The sequence below is a fragment of the Oncorhynchus masou genome, chromosome 5 (genome assembly GCF_036934945.1).
Source record: "Oncorhynchus masou masou isolate Uvic2021 chromosome 5, UVic_Omas_1.1, whole genome shotgun sequence".
NCBI classification, from domain to species: Eukaryota; Metazoa; Chordata; class Actinopteri; order Salmoniformes; family Salmonidae; genus Oncorhynchus; species Oncorhynchus masou.
Window position 1 is genome coordinate 11,634,830 of NC_088216.1, and position 23,157 is coordinate 11,657,986.

General features: G+C 42.7%; 1 protein-coding gene across 1 annotated transcript in view; it reads right to left on the reverse strand.

The window, feature by feature from the left end:
• Nucleotides 1–23,157, reverse strand: part of LOC135533047 (collagen alpha-1(XI) chain-like) — a 111,038-nt gene that overhangs the window by 49,741 nt on the left and 38,140 nt on the right. Inside the window, 14 exon segments of the mRNA XM_064960443.1 lie at nt 947–1,000; nt 1,342–1,395; nt 1,670–1,831; nt 4,603–4,647; nt 5,233–5,286; nt 5,419–5,463; nt 6,295–6,348; nt 7,030–7,074; nt 11,474–11,527; nt 11,637–11,681; nt 13,334–13,387; nt 13,490–13,534; nt 13,621–13,674; nt 13,887–13,940. Coding sequence (XP_064816515.1) covers nt 947–1,000; nt 1,342–1,395; nt 1,670–1,831; nt 4,603–4,647; nt 5,233–5,286; nt 5,419–5,463; nt 6,295–6,348; nt 7,030–7,074; nt 11,474–11,527; nt 11,637–11,681; nt 13,334–13,387; nt 13,490–13,534; nt 13,621–13,674; nt 13,887–13,940 — 819 coding nt within the window.

Genomic DNA, 23,157 nt, shown 5'->3' on the forward strand with positions numbered 1-23,157 from the left:
ATATTGACGTGTCCATGTATGGCATAGAATTACATATAGGATCTCTATGTTATGAATATCTATGTGTGCGTTGGTAAATTCACTCTGGCTATCTACTCCTATTTCCGAGCACCTCGTCTAAGTGTGCCAGAGCACAGAATAACGGAAGAATTTACAAACGCTTAACACCTGTTGAATATGACCGGTATTGGTAAACCTCTGCAACAAGTCTCCAACGCTCTGGACCACATGGAAACGGCCTAACCAGCTCTGTCTGCAAGGGACAGGAAAATGACTGCCGTTGTGAGGGCAGAATGCTCAGATCAACCCTACTCCTCGGCCAGAGCTGCCAGTGTTGCCGCTCTGAACGCTCCTAGAGCGAAACACTCTGAACGCTCCTAGAGCGAAACACTCTGAACGCTCCTAGAGCGAAACGCTCTGAACGCTCCTAGAGCGAAACGCTCTCAACGCTCCTAGAGCGAAACGCTCTCAACGCTCCGAGAGCAAAACGCTCTGAACGCTCCTAGAGCGAAACGCTCTGAACGCTCTTAGAGCGAAACGCTCTGAACGCTCCTAGAGCGAAACGCTCTGAACGCTCCTAGAGCAAAACGCTCTGAACGCTCCTAGAGCAAAACGCTCTGAACGCTCCTATAGCGAAACGCTCTGAACGCTCCTATAGCGAAACGCTCTGAACGCTCCTAGAGCGAAACACTCTGAACGCTCCTAGAGCGAAACACTCTCAACGCTCCGAGAGCAAAACACTCTGAACGCTCCTAGAGCGAAACACTCTGAACACTCCTAGAGCGAAACACTCTGAACGCTCCTAGAGCGAAACGCTCTGAACGCTCCTAGAACGAAACGCTCTGAACGCTCCGAGAACATAACGCTCTGAATTTAGCAACGCCCACAGTGCACTCTGGCACTCCAGATTGAATGTATGAACAACCCCTATCCCTCTACTACTCACCCTCTTCCCCTTCTCTCCCAAAACTCCAATAGATCCAGGAAAACCATCCGAACCCTGTTGGGATTGACACACACAGAAACATTACTGCTACGATCAAACAATGTGTTAGCCTTCTCTGTGTTACTGCTACGATCAGACAATGTGTTAGTTACTGCTACGACCAGACAATGTGTTAGTTACTGCTACGATCAGACAATGTGTTAGTTACTGCTACGACCAGACAATGTGTTAGCCTTCTCTGTGTTACTGCTACGACCAGACAATGTGTTAGCCTTCTCTGTGTTACTGCTACGATCGGACAATGTGTTAGTTACTGCTACGATCAGACAATGTGTTAGCCTTCTCTGTGTTAACGAACATGTATATTGGTTACTTGATATATTAACTCCTCTCACCTTCGGTCCTTTTTGTCCAGGATACCCCGGTAACCCTGGAACTCCCAGTTTACCCTGAGAGAGAGAGAGAGAGAGAGAGAGAGAGAGAGAGAGAGAGAGAGAGAGAGAGAGAGAGAGAGAGAGAGAGAGACAGAGAGAGGAGGAGGATGGAGAGAGAGAGAGAGAGTAGAAGCAGAGAAGATTGAGATTGAGAGAAATGTTGACTTCATATAACTTTTTTTTAGCTCAGTGGGACAGCGCAGACAACAGTGGTTCAAAATCGTGTTCAAACACGCCCCACCAACCCCCTTCCTCCCACACACACACACCCCAACTGTGTACCACCTACCTTTTCTCCAGCGATGCCCACGGCTCCAGCCTCCCCCAGGGGTCCAGCCTGTCCTTTAGGTCCTTCAGGACCATCCTCTCCCCTGGACCCTGGGACCCCGTTGTCACCCCCGTCACCTTTCAGCCCCATCTCTCCCTTAGAGCCAGGGAACCCATCCTCACCCTACAACCCGGAACAGGTCAGAAACACAGAGAGAACTCTGGGTAGTGCTTTGTAAAAAAACACAGAGCTAATCGGGGTATAGCTGGGTAAAACATAGAGATAACTCAGGGTATAGCTGGGTAAAACACAGAGATAACTCAGGGTAGAGCTGGGTAAAACACAGAGATAACTCAGGGTAGAGCTGGGTAAAACACAGAGATAACTCAGGGTATAGCTGGGTAAAACACAGAGATAACTCAGGGTAGAGCTGGGTAAAACACAGAGATAACTCAGGGTAGAGTTGGGTAAAACAGAGATAACTCAGGGTAGAGCTGGGTAAAACACAGAGATAACTCAGGGTTGAGCTGGGTAAAATACAGAGATAACTCAGGGTAGAGCTGGGTAAAACACAGAGATAACTCAGGGTAGAGCTGGGTAAAACACAGAGAACTCAGGGTAGAGCTGGGTAAAACACAGAGATAACTCAGGGTAGAGCTGGGTAAAACAGAGATAACTCAGGGTAGAGCTGGGTAAAAGACAGAGATAACTCAAGGTAGAGCTGGGTAAAAGAGAGATAACTCAGGGTAGAGCTGGGTAAAACACAGAGATAACTCGGGGTAGAGCTGGGTAAAAGACAGAGATAACTCAGGGTAGAGTTGGGTAAAACACAGAGATAACTCAGGGTATAGCTGGGTAAAACACAGAGATAACTCAGGGTAGAACTGGGTAAAACACAGAGATAACTCAGGGTAGAGCTGGGTAAAACACAGAGATAACTCAGGGTAGAGCTGGGTAAAACACAGAGATAACTCAGGGTAGAGTTGGGTAAAACAGAGATAACTCAGGGTAGAGCTGGGTAAAACACAGAGATAACTCAGGGTAGAGCTGGGTAAAATACAGAGATAACTCAGGGTAGAGCTGGGTAAAACACAGAGATAACTCAGGGTAGAGCGGGGTAAAACACAGAGATAACACAGGGTAGAGCTGGGTAAAACACAGAGATAACTCGGGGTAGAGCTGGGTAAAAGACAGAGATAACTCAGGGTAGAGTTGGGTAAAACACAGAGATAACTCAGGGTATAACTGGGTAAAACACAGAGATAACTCAGGGTAGAGCTGGGTAAAACACAGAGATAACTCAGGGTAGAGCTGGGTAAAACAGAGATAACTCAGGGTAGAGCTGGGTAAAAGACAGAGATAACTCAAGGTAGAGATGGGTAAAAGAGAGATAACTCAGGGTAGAGCTGGGTAAAACACAGAGATAACACAGGGTAGAGCTGGGTAAAACACAGAGATAACTCGGGGTAGAGCTGGGTAAAAGACAGAGATAACTCAGGGTAGAGTTGGGTAAAACACAGAGATAACTCAGGGTATAGCTGGGTAAAACACAGAGATAACTCAGGGTAGAGCTGGGTAAAACACAGAGATAACTCAGGGTAGAGTTGGGTAAAACAGAGATAACTCAGGGTAGAGCTGGGTAAAACACAGAGATAACTCAGGGTAGAGCTGGGTAAAATACAGAGATAACTCAGGGTAGAGCTGGGTAAAACACAGAGATAACTCAGGGTAGAGCGGGGTAAAACACAGAGAACTCAGGGTAGAGCTGGGTAAAATACAGAGATAACTCAGGGTAGAGCTGGGTAAAAGAGAGATAACTCAGGGTAGAGCTGGGTAAAACACAGAGATAACTCAGGGTATAGCTGGGTAAAACACAGAGCTAATCGGGGTATAGCTGGGTAAAACACAGAGATAACTCAGGGTATAGCTGGGTAAAACACAGAGATAACTCAGGGTAGAGTTGGGTAAAACAGAGATAATTCAGGGTAGAGATGGGTAAAACACAGAGATAACTCAGGGTAGAGCTGGGTAAAAGACAGAGATAACTCAGGGTAGAGTTGGGTAAAACACAGAGATAACTCAGGGTAGAGCTGGGTAAAAGACAGAGATAACTCAAGGTAGAGCTGGGTAAAAGACAGAGATAACTCAGGGTAGAGTTGGGTAAAACACAGAGATAACTCAGGGTAGAGCTGGGTAAAAGACAGAGATAACTCAGGGTAGAGCTGGGTAAAACACAGAGATAACACAGGGTAGAGCTGGGTAAAACACAGAGATAACTCGGGGTAGAGCTGGGTAAAAGACAGAGATAACTCAGGGTAGAGTTGGGTAAAACACAGAGATAACTCAGGGTATAGCTGGGTAAAACACAGAGATAACTCAGGGTAGAGCTGGGTAAAACACAGAGATAACTCAGGGTAGAGTTGGGTAAAACAGAGATAACTCAGGGTAGAGCTGGGTAAAACACAGAGATAACTCAGGGTAGAGCTGGGTAAAACACAGAGATAACTCAGGGTAGAGCTGGGTAAAACACAGAGATAACTCAGGGTAGAGCGGGGTAAAACACAGAGAACTCAGGGTAGAGCTGGGTAAAACACAGAGATAACTCAGGGTAGAGCTGGGTAAAACAGAGATAACTCAGGGTAGAGCTGGGTAAAACACAGAGATAACTCAGGGTATAGCTGGGTAAAACACAGAGCTAATCGGGGTATAGCTGGGTAAAACACAGAGATAACTCAGGGTATAGCTGGGTAAAACACAGAGATAACTCAGGGTAGAGTTGGGTAAAACAGAGATAACTCAGGGTAGAGATGGGTAAAACACAGAGATAACTCAGGGTAGAGCTGGGTAAAAGACAGAGATAACTCAGGGTAGAGTTGGGTAAAACACAGAGATAACTCAGGGTAGAGCTGGGTAAAAGACAGAGATAACTCAGGGTAGAGCCGTGTCTCTCTCACCTTCTCCCCTTTGCTTCCCTTCATTCCTCTAATTCCGTCCGCTCCCTGTGGATGAGACAGAGAATACACACTTACAATGGAACCCAGAGACAGAGAATACACACTTAGAATGGAACCCAGAGACAGAGAATAAACACTTACAATGGAACCCAGAGACAGAGAATACACACTTAGAATGGAACCCAGAGACAGAGAATACACACTTACAATGGAACCCAGAGACAGAGAATACACACTTAGAATGGAACCCAGAGACAGAGAATACACACTTAGAATGGAACCCAGAGACAGAGAATACACACTTACAATGGGACCCAGAGACAGAGAATACACACTTAGAATGGAACCCAGAGACAGAGAATAAACACTTACAATGGAACCCAGAGACAGAGAATAAACACTTAGAATGGAACCCAGAGACAGAGAATAAACACTTACAATGGAACCCAGAGACAGAGAATAAACACTTACAATGGAACACAGAGACAGAGAATAAACAATTTGAATGGAACACAGAGACAGAGAATACACACTTAGAATGGAACACAGAGACAGAGAATACACACTTAGAATGGAACCCAGAGGCAGAGAATCAGAACAAACAGAAAAGAACACAGATTTAGAATGTACCTTCACTCCTCTTGATCCTGGATATCCTATAGGCCCCTGGACTCCTGGTGGGCCCTATACACACACAGAGACACATCAGTAACATCACACACACTCACACATACACACACACACACACACACACACACACACACACACACACACACACACACACACACACACACACACACACACACACGGGTTTACCGGTAGTCCCTTCTCTCCTGGAGTCCCCTCTCTCCCTGGGTGACCCTGTAGACACAAGGACAAGATCATATGGATGAGAGCGAATATGTGTGTGTGTGTGTGTTAGTGTGTGTATTAGCGTGTGTGTTAGCATGTGTGTGTTAGCATGTGTGTGTTAGCGTGTGTGAGTTTGTTAGCATGTGTGTTAGCATATGTGTATGTGTTAACGTGTATGTTAGCATGTGCGTGTGTGTTAGTGTGTGTGTGTATGTTAGTGTGTGCGTGTGTGTTAGCGTATGTGTGTGTGTTAGCGTGTGTGTGTGTGTGTTAGTGTGTGTTAGCGTGTGTTTGTGTTAGCATGTGTGTTAGCGTGTGTGTTAGTGTGTGTGTGTGTTAGTGTGTGTTTGTGTGTGTTAGTGTGTGTGTGTTAGCGTGTATGTTAGCGTGTGTGTTACTGTGTGTGTTAGCGTGTGTGTGTGTGTGTGTGTGTGTTAGCGTGTGTGTTAGCGTGTGTGTGTGTGAGTGTGTGTGTGTGTTAGTGTGTGTGTGTGTGTGTTAGTGTGTATGTTAGCATGTGTGTGTGTGTGTGTGTGTGTTAGCGTGTGTGTTAGCGTGTGTGTGTGTGAGTGTGTGTGTGTGTTAGTGTGTATGTTAGCATGTGTGTGTGTGTGTGTGTGTGTGTGTGTGTGTGTGTGTGTGTGTGTGTGTGTGTGTGTGTGTGTGTGTGTGTGTGTGTGTGTGTGTGTGTTAGCGTGTGTGTTAGCGTGTGTGTGTTAGTGTGTGTATGTGTTAGCGTGTGTGTGTGTCAGTGTGTGTGTTAGTGTGTGTATGTGTTAGTGTGTATGTTAGCATGTGTGATAGCGTGTGTGTTAGTGTGTGTGTGTATGCAGTACTCACGGTAGGTCCATCATTCCCAGGTAGTCCTTGCAACCCTTTCTTCCCTTGGGGCCCCTGAGAGACAAAGCCATTTTAATTACAACCTACACCTTTAATTTATCTCATCATATCATACGTCAGGTAAAGTAAATGTTGTCATACATTAATTACAACCTACACCTTTAATTTATCTCATCATATCATCCGTCAGGTAAAGTAAATGTTGTCAAAAATTAATTACAACCTACACCTTTAATTTATCTCATCATATCATCCGTCAGGTAAAGTAAATGTTGTCATACATTAATTACAACCTACACCTTTAATTTATCTCATCATATCATACGTCAGCTAAAGTAAATGTTGTCATACATTCCTGTGTTTTATACAGTTGAAGTCAGACGTTTACATACACCTTAATTACAACCTACACCTTTAATTTGGCATATCTCATCATATCATGTTATGTAAAGTAAATGTTGTCATACATTCCTGTGTTTTGACATGTTCCATATACAGTTGAAGTCGGACGTTTACATACACATACAGTCCTACCTTTAACATGTTTAATAAGGTAGGACAGTCCTACCTTTGACATGTTTAATATGGTAGGACAGTCCTACCTTAACTTGAACATGTTTAATATGGTAGGACAGTCCTACCTTTGACATGCTTAATATGGTAGGACAGTCCTACCTTAACTTTGACATGTTTAATATACAGTATATGTTGACAACATATTTAAGACAGTCCTACCTTTAGTCCTGGCAAGCCTACCAGGCCCTGAGGACCAGGAAACCCCTGTTAGAGACAGACAGAGAGAGGGAGTTAAGAGTGTGTCGGGGTGTGTGATAATGAAGCCAGGTCAGATGCTGTTTGTCACCCGTCCGCTAATTACCCATTGGCCAAAGCCTGACTACATATGAGGAACCTGACCCTAACCTGACCCTAACCCTAACCTGACCCTAACACTAACCTGACCCTAACCTGACCCTAACATGACCCTAACCCTAACATGACCCTAACCTGACCCTAACACTAACCTGACCCTAACCTGACCCTAACATGACCCTAACCTGACCCTAACCTGACCCTAACCTGACCCTAACCTGACCCTAACACTAACCTGACCCTAACCTGACCCTAACATGACCCTAACCTGACCCTAACCTGACCCTAACCTGACCCTAACCTGACCCTAACCCTAACCTGACCCTAACCTGACCCTAACCCTAACCTGACCCTAACCTGACCCTAACCTGACCCTAACCTGACCCTAACCTGACCCTAACCCTAACCTGACCCTAACCTGACCCTAACCTGACCCTAACCTGACCCTAACCTGACCCTAACCCTAACCTGACCCTAACCCTAACCTGACCCTAACCTGACCCTAACCTGACCCTAACCTGACCCTAACCTGACCCTAACCTGACCCTAACCCTAACCTGACCCTAACCTGACCCTAACCTGACCCTAACCTGACCCTAACCCTAACCCTAACCTGACCCTAACCTGACCCTAACCTGACCCTAACCTGACCCTAACCTGACCCTAACCTGCTAATATAGAAAATCCACTGTACAGTCAGAGATGGTGTCAAAAAAATGTTGACAGACCTTTTTAGACAGGCCTCTGTTTCTGTTTCATTTACAACATCTTGGAAGGCTCTTTGTAAGTCAACTTGGGTCTATACTTAGATACATGCAGCTTCACTTCTGCCATTAGTTGTTGTCCTCGACCAGTGGTTCCCAAACTTTATATAGTCCTGTACCCCTTCCAACATTCAAACCTCCAGCTGTACCCCCTCTATATCTATATAGTCCTGTACCCCTTCAAACATTCAAACCTCCAGCTGTACCCCCTCTAAAACTTTATATTGTCCTGTACCCCTCCAAACATTCAAACCTCCAGCTGTACCCCCTCTAAAACTTTATATAGTCCTGTACCCCTTCCAACATTCAAACCTCCAGCTGTACCCCCTCTATATCTATATAGTCCCGTACCCCTTCAAACATTCAAACCTCCAGCTGTACCCCCTCTATATCTATATAGTCCTGTACCCCTTCCAACATTCAAACCTCCAGCTGTACCCCCTCTATATCTATATAGTCCTGTACCCCTTCCAACATTCAAACCTCCAGCTGTACCCCCTCTATATCTATATAGTCCTGTACCCCTTCAAACATTCAAACCTCCAGATGTACCCCCTCTAAAACTATATAATCCCATACCCCTTCAAACATTCAAACCTCCAGATGTACCCCCTCTAGCACCAGGGTCAGCGCACTCTCAAATGTTGTTTTTTTCCATCATTGTAAGCCTGCCACACACACACTATATGATACATTTATTAAACATAAGAATGAGTGAGAGTTGTCGTCACAACCCGGCTTGTGGGAAGTGACAAAGAGCTCTTATAGGACCAGGGCACAAATAATAGTATATAATAATAAAAATAATAATAATCAATAATTTTGCTCTTTATTTAACCATCTTACATATAAAACCTTATATGTTCATCGAAAATTGTGAATAACTCACCACAGGTTAATGAGAAAGGTGTGCCTGCCCTAGAAGACTAAAAAACCCTTGCTCACCAGTATAACGTCATAAATCAAGAGGATGAATGCTTCAATCTCGTTGACATAGGTAAAGTTTGTTATCTCTTTCCTATTTCATCTCTGCTTCTCTCACGCAGCAGAGACATTTAGGGACCGGGGATAAAATGAAAACTTTTAAACAAAACGGGGAAAAAATTCCTGCGCAAAATTTCCAACTGAAACGGTATTTAAGAAAGTTAAACGTTGTTTTAAAAAGACCCAACATGTTTTTGATAAAATTGTAGTTTGGCTTGGATGCATATTTTATGTGGTTTTATGACACTGATAAAGACAGCACCTGTACAGACGGTCCCTAACCGCTCATTCACTCTCTCAAGATGCCCGAAATAAATCATATTTCTCCACTCCTGTTTCCAAGTCAAAATGTACATTTGGTGTTTCATTTTAATGCAAGAAATGCTTCATTCCGTAGGAGTTAAAATGATATTAGACTATGTGAGAGGTTATAGACTATGTGAGAGGTTATAGACTATGTAAGAGGTTATAGACTATGTGAGAGGTTATAGACTATGTGAGAGGTTATAAACTATGTGAGAGGTAATAGACTATGTGAGAGGTTATAGACAATGTGAGAGGTTATAGACTATGTGAGAGGTTATAGACTATGTGAGAGGTTATAGACTATGTGAGAGGTTATGGACTATGTGAGAGGTTATGGACTATGTGAGAGGTTATAGACCTACAGTTTACATGATATTAGACTATGTGAGAGGTTATAGACTATGTGAGAGGTTATGGACTATGTGAGAGGTTATAGACTATGTGAGAGGTTATAGACTATGTGAGAAGTTATAGACTATGTGAGAGGTTACAGACTATGTGAGAGGTTATAGACTACGTGAGAGGTTATAGACTATGTGAGAGGTTATAGACTGTATGAGAGGTTATAGACTATGTGAGAGGTTATAGACTATGTGAGAGGTTATAGACTATGTGAGAGGTTATAGACTATGTGAGAGGTTATAGACTGTATGAGAGGTTATAGACTATGTGAGAGGTTATAGACTGTATGAGAGGTTATAGACTATATGAGAGGTTATAGACTATGTGAGAGGTTATAGACTATGTGAGAGGTTATAGACTGTATGAGAGGTTATAGACTATGTGAGAGGTTATAGACTGTATGAGAGGTTATAGACTATGTGAGAGGTTATAGACTGTATGAGAGGTTATAGACTGTATGAGAGGTTATAGACTGTATGAGAGGTTATAGACTATGTGAGAGGTTATAGACTGTATGAGAGGTTATAGACTATGTGAGAGGTTATAGACTATGTGAGAGGTTATAGACTGTATGATAGGTTATAGACTGTATGAGAGGTTATAGACTGTATGAGAGATTATAGACTGTGTGAGAGGTTATAGAACCTGTGAGAGGTTATAGACTGTATGAGAGGTTATAGACTATGTGAGAGGTTATAGACTGTATGAGAGGTTATAGACTGTGTGAGAGGTTATAGACTGTATGAGAGGTTATAGACTGTGTGAGAGGTTATAGACTGTATGAGAGGTTATAGACTGTGTGAGAGGTTATAGACTGTATGAGAGGTTATAGACTGTATGAGAGGTTTTAGACTGTGTGAGAGGTTATAGACTGTATGAGAGGTTATAGACTGTGTGAGAGGTTATAGACTGTATGAGAGGTTATAGACTGTATGAGAGGTTATAGACTGTGTGAGAGGTTATAGACTGTATGAGAGGTTATAGACTATATGAGAGGTTATAGACTGTGTGAGAGGTTATAGACTGTATGAGAGGTTATAGACTATATGAGAGGTTATAGACTATGTGAGAGGTTATAGACTATGTGAGAGGTTATAGACTGTATGAGAGGTTATAGACTGTGTGAGAGGTTATAGACTGTATGAGAGGTTATAGACTATGTGACCTACAGTCGGTATCCAGATGTCAGTCAGGCTGCTGTTCCATTGAACCCATCTGAACAGTACAGCTCCCTTGACGTGCCATCATCCTCTTTTAACCACTTCACCAAATCTTTCCCAAACATTACACTACTGTTCTGGTCCTCCGTTATATTTATTTTCAACTATCCACTTCACAGCTTTGCTCTTTTTGAATTCAAGTCTGTCGTGGTCCTTTCTGTCTCAGTGGTGTGTATCTGGGCCATGACAGTTATTATATTATTATATATAGTTATTAGCTATAGCTGAGGCTGAGGCTCCGGCACTAACAACAGATAGAAAATGATGACAGAAAAACCTTCACTGTAGCCTATAGATTTGACTTGTTTTCTCTTTATTCAACCTGCCCACCACCCACCCGCTCTTCATCCACACAATATTCCATGACGCTAAACCGCCTCGCGGATATACACCGCAGGGGACTGTCGCTTACTAGTCAACCAGCACATCACTAGTGTGTGTGTGTGTGTGTGTGTGTGTGTGTGTGTGTGTGTGTGTGTGTGTGTGTGTGTGTGTGTGTGTGTGTGTGTGTGTGTGTGTGTGTGTGTGTGTGTGTGTGTGTGTGTGTGTGTGTGTGTGTGTGTGTGTGTGTGTGTGTGTGTGTGTGTGTGTGTGTGTGTGTGTGTGTTTGTATGTGTGTGTGTATGTGTGTACCTGCAACCCAGGGTTTCCTTGCTGCCCGGATGCTCCCATCTCCCCCGGAGGTCCCTGTAGACAGAGGAAATGACATCATAGACACCACTCTTCCAGTTGATGTAAACACAGGGTTCTAGAGTGAACCGTTGGGGTTCTAGAACGTCTCAGTCGTCACACTCACCAAGTTTCCCTTAGAACCTTGGATTCCATCCACTCCTCGGATTCCCTGAAGAGGGGGAGACAGGCCAGAGAGGGGGGAAGAGGGGGAGACAGGCCAGAGAGGGGGGAAGAGGGGGAGACAGGCCAGAGAGGGGGAGACAGGCCAGAGAGGGGGAAGAGGGGGAGACAGGCCAGAGAGGGGGAGACAGGCCAGAGAGGGGGAAGAGGGGGAGACAGGCCAGAGAGGGGGAGAGGCCAGAGAGGGGGAAGAGGGGGAGACAGGCCAGAGAGGGGGAAGAGGGGGAGACAGGCCAGAGAGGGGGAAGAGGGGGAGACATGCCAGAGAGGGGGGAAGAGGTGGAGACAGGCCAGAGAGGGGGGAAGAGGCCGAGACAGGCCAGAGAGGGGGAGACAGGCCAGAGAGGGGGGAAGAGGGGGAGACAGGCCAGAGAGGGGGAGACAGGCCAGAAAGGGGGAGATTGGGGAGGGAGGAAAGAGAAGGGGAGAAACAGGAGAAAGAGGAGAGAGGGACAACTGTCAATCAACCAAAAACGTTGGAAGAAGAGATACTGAAGAGAGATAGATTGTCATTAGTGTTGTCTGTCCAGTAAACATTCAGGTATCAGACCAGGCTGTGAGGCTGTAGCTAACTGAGGGAGCTGGCAGGGCTTCCTTCCACCAGGAAACAACAGCTTTATAGATGCAGTAAACATCCAGATATCAGACTAAGCTGTGAGGCCTTCAGGCATTGAAGTTAGGTGTGTGTGTGTGTGTGTGTGTGTGTGTGTGTGTGTGTGTGTGTGTGTGTGTGTGTGTGTGTGTGTGTGTGTGTGTGTGTGTGTGTGTGTGTGTGTGTGTGTGTGTGTGTGTGTGTGTGTGTGTGTGTGTGTGTGGTTAGAACAGGTGTAACCAACATGTAACACCCGCAGGTCACAGACAACATGTTGAAAGGTGTTATTTTGGCAGACAGACAGAAGCATACCTAATGTATTCTAATCTGATAAAGATGTTAACATGTTTAATGTGATGTTAATGTAACGTCAACATATGTATCATTACCATAACAGTTTGTTAGCAGCAAGTGGAGACAAGTTGGAGTTGAGGTCAGGGTTCATGTTTTAATGAGAACTGGAGCTACAACTACAAAGCCTTTAGGTCTACAGTATAGTAAGGATGAGGTCTTTAGGTCCACAGTATAGTAAGGATGAAGTCTGTAGGTCTACAGTATAGTAAGGATGAAGTCTGTAGGTCTACAGTATAGTAAGGATGAAGTCTGTAGGTCTACAGTATAGTAAGGATGAGGTCTTTAGGTCTACAGTATAGTAAGGATGAAGTCTGTAGGTCTACAGTATAGTAAGGATGAAGTCTGTAGGTCTACAGTATAGTAAGGATGAAGTCTGTAGGTCTACAGTATAGTAAGGATGAGGTCTGTAGGTCTACAGTATAGTAAGGATGAGGTCTTTAGGTCTACAGTATAGTAAGGATGAAGTCTGTAGGTCTACAGTATAGTAAGGATGAAGTATTTTCTGCGTCCCAAACTGCAGACTGCATTCACTTTGACCAGGGTCCAAAAGGCACCAAATAGGGAATTGGGTGCCATTTGGGACGATACCTATTTTCTCAGGCTTGGATGAGGACTAGGATGAGGGGGAAATGCTGTAGATAGGGTCAGACTGGTTACGGTCAGAGATTGGGTAGAAGGTGAAAGGTCATACTCACAGGCTGACCTGTAGGGCCAGTGTGACCTCTGGGTCCGTTCAACCCTCTGGAACCCTGGAGGTCAAAGATCAAAGGTTTTACGATCACACAGCAATCAATTATAAACCAATCAATAGTCAATTTCCAGTGTGTGCGTCTGCGAGCGTGAACACTCACAGCATCCCCTGGCTGTCCTCTTGGTCCTGGTTGTCCTTCTGAACCCTAAAACACACATACATACACATACATAAACACATGCAACACACACACGTTAATATGTAAAACACATACACACACAAATGTCTTACCCTCTCTCCTGACAGCCCAGTAGTACCGTGGGGGCCTGGTTTTCCTATCTCCCCCTGAGAGGCAGAGAGAGAGAGGGGGGGAGAGAGAGAGAGGGGAGAAGGGGAGACAGAGAGAACAGAGAGAACAGAGAGAGAACAGAGAGAGAACAGAGAGAACAGAGAGAGAGAGAGAGAGAGAGATACATCACATATACAGGACAGGTTAAGAGAATAATCATGACAGTCACATTATCAAAGATAGAAAGTTGAAACAGACAGTTACTCACCCTGTGTCCCTTGTGTCCTGGAAGACCTGGCAAGCCATCAAAACCCCTGTCACCCTGAGAGAGAAAGAGAGAGAGAGAGAGAACAGAGAAAGAGAGAACAGAGAACAGAGATAACAGAGAGAGAGAATAGAGAGAACAGAGAGACAGAGCGCGAGAGAGAGAGAGGGAGGGAGAGAGAGAGAAAAGAGAGAGAACAGAGAGAGAAAACAAAGAGAGAGAACAGATAAAGAGGGAACAGAGAGAGAGAGGGAACAGGGAGAACAGAGGGAACAGAGAGACAGAGAACAGAGAGAGGGAGAACAGAGAGAACAGAGAGACAGAGAGAGAGAGAACAGAGGGAACAGAGAGACAGAGAGACAGAGAGAGAGAACAGAGGGAACAGGGAGACAGAGAGACAGAGAGAGAGAACAGAGGGAACAGAGAGACAGAGAGAACAGAGAGACAGAGAGAACAGAGAGACAGAGACAGAGAGAGAGAACAGAGGGAACAGAGAGACAGAGAGAACAGAGAGACAGAGACAGAGAGAGAGAACAGAGGGAACAAAGAGAAAGAGGAAACAGGGAGAACAGAGGGAACAGAGAGACAGAGAACAGAGAGAGGGAGAACAGAGAGAACAGAGAGACAGAGAGACAGAGAGAGAGAACAGAGGGAACAGAGAGACAGAGAGACAGAGAGAGAGAACAGAGGGAACAGGGAGACAGAGAGACAGAGAGAGAGAACAGAGGGAACAGGGAGAGAGAGAGAGAGAGAACAAGGGAACAGAGAGACAGAGAGAGAGAACAGAGGGAACAGAGAGAAATAGAGAACAGAGGGAACAGAGAGAACAGAGAGAGTGAACAGAGAGAACAGAGGGAACAGAGGGAACAGAGAGACAGAGAGAGAGAGAACAGAGGGAACAGAGGGAACAGAGGGAACAGAGAGAACAAGAGAACAGAGGGAACAGAGGGAACAGGGAGAACAGAGGGAACAGAGGGAACAGAGAGAACAGAGGGAACAGAGGGAACAGAGAGAACAGAGAGAAGAGAGGGACAGAGAGAACAGACGGACAAAGAGACAGAGAGAACAGAGGGAACAGGGAGAAATAGAGACAGGGGGGTTATTCCCTCAGACCATCCCGTTCATAGGACCAGTTGCAGAAGTTAGTGAGTTAGAAGGAGAGCTGGATAGGGTTTATATACACTGCTCCAAAAAATTAAGGGAACACTAAAATAACACATCCTAGATCTGAATGAATGAAATATTCTTATTAACTACTTTTTTCTTTACATAGTTGAATGTGCTGACAACAAAATCACACAAAAACTAGCAATGGAAATCAAATTTATCAACCCATGGAGGTCTGGATTTGGAGTCACACTCAAAATTAAAGTGGAAAACCACACTACAGGCTGATCCAACTTTGATGTAATGTCATTAAAACAAGTCTAAATGAGGCTCAGTAGTGTGTGTGGCCTCCACGTGCCTGTATGACCTCCCTACAACGCCTGGGCATGCTCCTGATGAGGTGGCGGATGGTTTCCTGAGGGATCTCCTCCCAGACCTGGACTAAAGCATCCGCCAACTCCTGGACAGTCTGTGGTGCATCATGGCGTTGGTGGATGGAGCGAGACATGATGTCCCAGATGTGCTCAATTGGATTCAGGTGTGGGGAACGGGCGGGCCAGTCCACAGCATCAATGCCTTCCTCTTGCAGGAACTGCTGACACACTCCAGCCACATGAGGTCTAGCATTGTCTTGCATTAGGAGGAACCCAGGGCCAACCGCACCAGCATATGGTCTCACAAGGGGTCTGAGGATCTCATCTCGGTACCTAATGGCAGTCAGGCTACCTCTAGCGAGCAAAAGGAGGGCTGTGCGGCCCCCCAAAGAAATGCCACCCCACACCATGACTGACCCACCGCCAAACCGGTCATGCTGGAGGATGTTGCAGGCAGCAGAACGTTCTACACAGTGTTTCCAGACTCTGTCACATCTGTCACATGAGCTCAGTGTGAACCTGCTTTCATCTGTGAAGAGCACAGGGCGCCAGTGGCGAATTTGCCAATCTTGGTGTTCTCTGGCAAATGCCAAACGTCCTGCACGGTGTTGGGCTGTAAGCACAACCCCCACCTGTGGACGTCGGGCCCTCGTACCACCCTCATGGAGTCTGTTTCTGACCGTTTGAGCAGACACATGCACATTTGTGGCCTGCTGGAAGTCATTTTGCAGGGCTCTGGCAGTGCTCCTCCTGCTCCTCCTTGCACAAAGTAGTGGCGCAAGGAGGAGCAGGAGGAGCACTGCCAGAGCCCTCCTAGCAGCAGGTAGTGGTCCTGCTGCTGGGTTGTTGCCCTCCTACGGCCTCCGCCACGTCTCCTGATGTACTGGCCTGTCTCCTGGTAGGGCCTCCATGCTCTGGACACTACGTTGACAGACACAGCAAACCTTCTTGCCACAGCTCGCATTGATGTACCATCCTGGATGAGCTGCACTACCTGAGCCACTTGTGTGGGTTGTAGACTCCGTCTCATGCTACCACTAGAGTGAAAGCACCGCCAGCATTCAATAGTGACCAAAACATCAGCCAGGAAGCATAGAAGCTGAGAAGTGGTCTGCTGTCCCCACCTGCAGAACTACTCCTTTATTGGGGGTGTCTTGCTAATTGCCAATAATTTCCACCTGTTATCTATTCCATTTGCACAACAGCACGTGAAATGTATTGTCAATCAGTGTAGCTTCCTAAGTGGACAGTTTGATATCACAGAAGTGTGATTGACTTGGAGTTACATTGTGTTGTTTAAGTGTTCCCTTTATTTTTTGGGTACATACTGTACAGTCAGCATAGAGAATAAGAGATGGGTTTATAGATACTGTACAGTCAGCATAGAGAATAAGAATAAGATGGGTTTATATATACTAGTACAGTCAGCATAGAGAATAAGAGATGGGTTTATAGATACTGTACAGTCAGCATAGAGAATAAGAGATGGGTTTATAGATACTGTACAGTCAGCATAGAGAATAAGAGAATGGGTTTATAGATACTGTACAGTCAGCATAGAGAATAAGAGATGGGTTTATAGATACTGTACAGTCAGCATAGAGAATAAGAGATGGGTTTATAGATACTGTACAGTCAGCATAGAGAATAAGAGATGGGTTTATAGATACTGTACAGTCAGCATAGAGAATAAGAGATGGGTTTATAGATACTGTACAGTCAGCATAGAGAATAAGAGATGGGTTTATAGATACTGTACAGTCAGCATAGAGAATAAGAGATGGGTTTATAGATACTGTACAGTCAGCATAGAGAATAAGAGATGGGTTTTATAGATACTGTACAGTCAGCATAGAGAATAAGAGATGGGTTTATAGATACTGTACAGTCAGCATAGAGAATAAGAGATGGGTTTATAGATACTAAGTACAGTCAGCATAGAGAATAAGAGATGGGTTTATAGATACTGTACAGTCAGCATAGAGAATAAGATAGATGGGTTTATAGATACTGTACAGTCAGCATAGAGAATAAGAGATGGGTTTATAGATACTGTACAGTCAGCATAGAGAATAAGAGATGGGTTTATAGATACTGTACAGTCAGCATAGAGAATAAGAGATGGGTTTATAGATACTGTACAGTCAGCATAGAATAAGAATAAGAGATGGAATAAGTTTTATAGATACTGTACAGTCAGCATAGAGAATAAGAGATGGGTTTATAGATACTGTACAGTCAGCATAGAGAATAAGAGATGGGTTTATAGATACTGTACAGTCAGCATAGAGAATAAGAGATGGGTTTATAGATACTGTACAGTCAGCATAGAGAATAAGAGATGGGTTTATAGATACTGTACAGTCAGCATAGAGAATAAGAGATGGGTTTATAGATACTGTACAGTCAGCATAAGAGAATAAGAGATGGAATAAGTTTATAGATACTGTACAGTCAGCATAGAGAATAAGAGATGGGTTTATAGATACTGTACAGTCAGCATAGAGAATAAGAGATGGGTTTATAGATACTGTACAGTCAGCATAGAGAATAAGAGATGGGTTTATAGATACTGTACAGTCAGCATAGAGAATAAGAGATGGGTTTATAGATACTGTACAGTCAGCATAGAGAATAAGAGATGGGTTTATAGATACTGTACAGTCAGCATAGAGAATAAGAGATGGGTTTATAGATACTGTACAGTCAGCATAGAGAATAAGAGATGGGTTTATAGATACTGTACAGTCAGCATAGAGAATAAGAGATGGGTTTATAGATACTGTACAGTCAGCATAGAGAATAAGAGATGGGTTTATAGATACTGTACAGTCAGCATAGAGAATAAGAGATGGGTTTATAGATACTGTACAGTCAGCATAGAGAATAAGAGATGGGTTTATAGATACTGTACAGTCAGCATAGAGAATAAGAGATGGGTTTATAGATACTGTACAGTCAGCATAGAGAATAAGAGATGGGTTTATAGATACTGTACAGTCAGCATAGAGAATAAGAGATGGGTTTATAGATACTGTACAGTCAGCATAGAGAATAAGAGATGGGTTTATAGATACTGTACAGTCAGCATAGAGAATAAGAGATGGGTTTATAGATACTGTACAGTCAGCATAGTACAGTCAGCATAGAGAATAAGAGATGGGTTTATAGATACTGTACAGTCAGATACTGTACAGTCAGCATAGAGAATAAGAGATGGGTTTATAGATACTGTACAGTCAGCATAGAGAATAAGAGATGGGTTTATAGATACTGTACAGTCAGCATAGAGAATAAGAGATGGGTTTATAGATACTGTACAGTCAGCATAGAGAATAAGAGATGGGTTTATAGATACTGTACAGTCAGCATAGAGAATAAGAGATGGGTTTATAGATACTGTACAGTCAGCATAGAGAATAAGAGATGGGTTTATAGATACTGTACAGTCAGCATAGAGAATAAGAGATGGGTTTATAGATACTGTACAGTCAGCATAGAGAATAAGAGATGGGTTTATAGATACTGTACAGTCAGCATAGAGAATAAGAGATGGGTTTATAGATACTGTACAGTCAGCATAGAGAATAAGAGATGGGTTTATAGATACTGTACAGTCAGCATAGAGAATAAGAGATGGGTTTATAGATACAGTCAGCATAGAGAATAAGAGATGGGTTTATAGATACTGTACAGTCAGCATAGAGAATAAGAGATGGGTTTATAGACTACTGTACAGTCAGCATAGAGAATAAGAGATGGGTTTATAGATACTGTACAGTCAGCATAGAGAATAAGAGATGGGTTTAAGAGATATAGATACTGTACAGTCAGCATAGAGAATAAGAGATGGGTTTATAGATACTGTACAGTCAGCATAGAGAATAAGATAGAGATAGAGAATAAGAGATGGGTTTATAATACTGTACAGTCAGATGAGAATAAGTTTTATAGATACTGTACAGTCAGCATAGAGAATAAGAGATGGGTTTATAGATACTGTACAGTCAGCATAGAGAATAAGAGATGGGTTTATAGATACTGTACAGTCAGCATAGAGAATAAGAGATGGGTTTATAGATACTGTACAGTCAGCATAGAGAATAAGAGATGGGTTTATAATACTGTACAGTCAGCATGGAGAATAAGAGATGGGTTTATAGATACTGTACAGTCAGCATAGAGAATAAGAGATGGGTTTATAGATACTGTACAGTCAGCATAGAGAATAAGAGATGGGTTTATAGATACTGTACAGTCAGCATAGAGAATAAGAGATGGGTTTATAGATACTGTACAGTCAGCATAGAGAATAAGAGATGGGTTTATAGATACTGTACAGTCAGCATAGAGAATAAGAGATGGGTTTATAGATACTGTACAGTCAGCATAGAGAATAAGAGATGGGTTTATAGATACTGTACAGTCAGCATAGAGAATAAGAGATGGGTTTATAGATACTGTACAGTCAGCATAGAGAATAAGAGATGGGTTTATAGATACTGTACAGTCAGCATAGAGAATAAGAGATGGGTTTATAGATACTGTACAGTCAGCATAGAGAATAAGAGATGGGTTTATAGATACTGTACAGTCAGCATAGAGAATAAGAGATGGGTTTATAGATACTGTACAGTCAGCATAGAGAATAAGAGATGGGTTTATAGATACTGTACAGTCAGTAGAGAATAAGAGATGGGTTTATAGATACTGTACAGTCAGCATAGAGAATAAGAGATGGGTTTATAGATACTGTACAGTCAGCATAGAGAATAAGAGATGGGTTTATAGATACTGTACAGTCAGCATAGAGAATAAGAGATGGGTTTATAGATACTGTACAGTCAGCATAGAGAATAAGAGATGGGTTTATAGATACTGTACAGTCAGCATAGAGAATAAGAGATGGGTTTATAGATACTGTACAGTCAGCATAGAGAATAAGAGATGGGTTTATAGATACTGTACAGTCAGCATAGAGAATAAGAGATGGGTTTATAGATACTGTACAGTCAGCATAGAGAATAAGAGATGGGTTTATAGATACTGTACAGTCAGCATAGAGAATAAGAGATGGGTTTATAAGAGATGGGTTTATATACTGTACAGTCAGCATAGAGAATATAGATACTGATCAGCATAGAGAATTTATAGATACTGTACAGTCAGCATAGAGAATAAGAGATGGGTTTATAGATACTGTACAGTCAGCATAGAGAATAAGAGATGGGTTTATAGATACTGTACAGTACAGTCAGCATAGAGAATAAGAGATGGGTTTATAGATACTGTACAGTCAGCATAGAGAATAAGAGATGGGTTTATAGATACTGTACAGTCAGCATAGAGAATAAGAGATGGGTTTATAGATACTGTACAGTCAGCATAGAGAATAAGAGATGGGTTTATAGATACTGTACAGTCAGCATAGAGAATAAGAGATGGGTTTATAGATACTGTACAGTCAGCATAGAGAATAAGAGATGGGTTTATAGATACTGTACAGTCAGCATAGAGAATAAGAGATGGGTTTATAGATACTGTACAGTCAGCATAGAGAATAAGAGATGGGTTTATAGATACTGACAGTCAGCATAGAGAATAAGAGATGGGTTTATAGATACTGTACAGTCAGCATAGAGAATAAGAGATGGGTTTATAGATACTGTACAGTCAGCATAGAGAATAAGAGATGGGTTTATAGATACTGTACAGTCAGCATAGAGAATAAGAGATGGGTTTATAGATACTGTACAGTCAGCATAGAGAATAAGAGATGGGTTTATAGATACTGTACAGTCAGCATAGAGAATAAGAGATGGGTTTATAGATACTGTACAGTCAGCATAGAGAATAAGAGATGGGTTTATACATACTGTACAGTCAGCATAGAGAATAAGAGATGGGTTTATAGATACTGTACAGTCAGCATAGAGAATAAGAGATGGGTTTATAGATACTGTACAGTCAGCATAGAGAATAAGAGATGGGTTTATAGATACATACTGTACAGTCAGCATAGAGAATAAGAGATGGGTTTATACATACATACTGTACAGTCAGCATAGAGAATAAGAGATGGGTTTATAGATACTGTACAGTCAGCATAGAGAATAAGAGATGGGTTTATAGATACTGTACAGTCAGCATAGAGAATAAGAGATGGGTTTATAGATACTGTACAGTCAGCATAGAGAATAAGAGATGGGTTTATAGATACTGTACAGTCAGCATAGAGAATAAGAGATGGGTTTATAGATACTGTACAGTCAGCATAGAGAATAAGAGATGGGTTTATAGATACTGTATACTAAGAGATGGGTTTATAGAGTCAGCATAGAGAATAAGAGATGGGTTTATAGATACTGTACAGTCAGCATAGAGAATAAGAGATGGGTTTATAGATACTGTACAGTCAGCATAGAGAATAAGAGATGGGTTTATAGATACTGTACAGTCAGCATAGAGAATAAGAGATGGGTTTATAGATACTGTACAGTCAGCATAGAGAATAAGAGATGGGTTTATAGATACTGTACAGTCAGCATAGAGAATAAGAGATGGGTTTATAGTACAGTCAGTCATATAGAGAATAAGAGATGGGTTTATAGATACTACTGTACAGTCAGCATAGAGAATAAGAGATGGGTTTATAGATACTGTACAGTCAGCATAGAGAATAAGAGATGGGTTTATAGATACTGTACAGTCAGCATAGAGAATAAGAGATGGGTTTATAGATACTGTACAGTCAGCATAGAGAATAAGAGATGGGTTTATAGATACTGTACAGTCAGCATAGAGAATAAGAGATGGGTTTATAGATACTGTACAGTCAGCATAGAGAATAAGAGATGGGTTTATACATACTGTACAGTCAGCATAGAGAATAAGAGATGGGTTTATAGATACTGTACAGTCAGCATAGAGAATAAGAGATGGGTTTATAGATACTGTACAGTCAGCATAGAGAATAAGAGATGGGTTTATAGATACTGTACAGTCAGCATAGGCATAGAGAATAAGAGATGGGTTTATACATACTGTACAGTATAGATACTGTACAGTCAGCATAGAGAATAAGAGATGGGTTTATAGATACTGTACAGTCAGCATAGAGAATAAGAGATGGGTTTATAGATACTGTACAGTCAGCATAGAGAATAAGAGATGGGTTTATAGATACTGTACAGTCAGCATAGAGAATAAGAGATGGGTTTATAGATACTGTACAGTCAGCATAGAGAATAAGAGATGGGTTTATAGATACTGTACAGTCAGCATAGAGAATAAGAGATGGGTTTATAGATACTGTACAGTAGAGAATAAGAGATGGGTTTATAGAGCATAGAGAATAAGAGATGGGTTTATAGATACTGTACAGTCAGCATAGAGAATAAGAGATGGGTTTATAGATACTGTACAGTCAGCATAGAGAATAAGAGATGGGTTTATAGATACTGTACAGTCAGCATAGAGAATAAGAGATGGGTTTATAGATACTGTACAGTCAGCATAGAGAATAAGAGATGGGTTTATAGATACTGTACAGTCAGCATAGAGAATAAGAGATGGGTTTATAGATACTGTACAGTCAGCATAGAGAATAAGAGATGGGTTTATATATACTGTACAGTCAGCATAGAGAATAAGAGATGGGTTTATAGATACTGTACAGTCAGCATAGAGAATAAGAGATGGGTTTATAGATACTGTACAGTCAGCATAGAGAATAAGAGATGGGTTTATAGATACTGTACAGTCAGCATAGAGAATAAGAGATGGGTTTATAG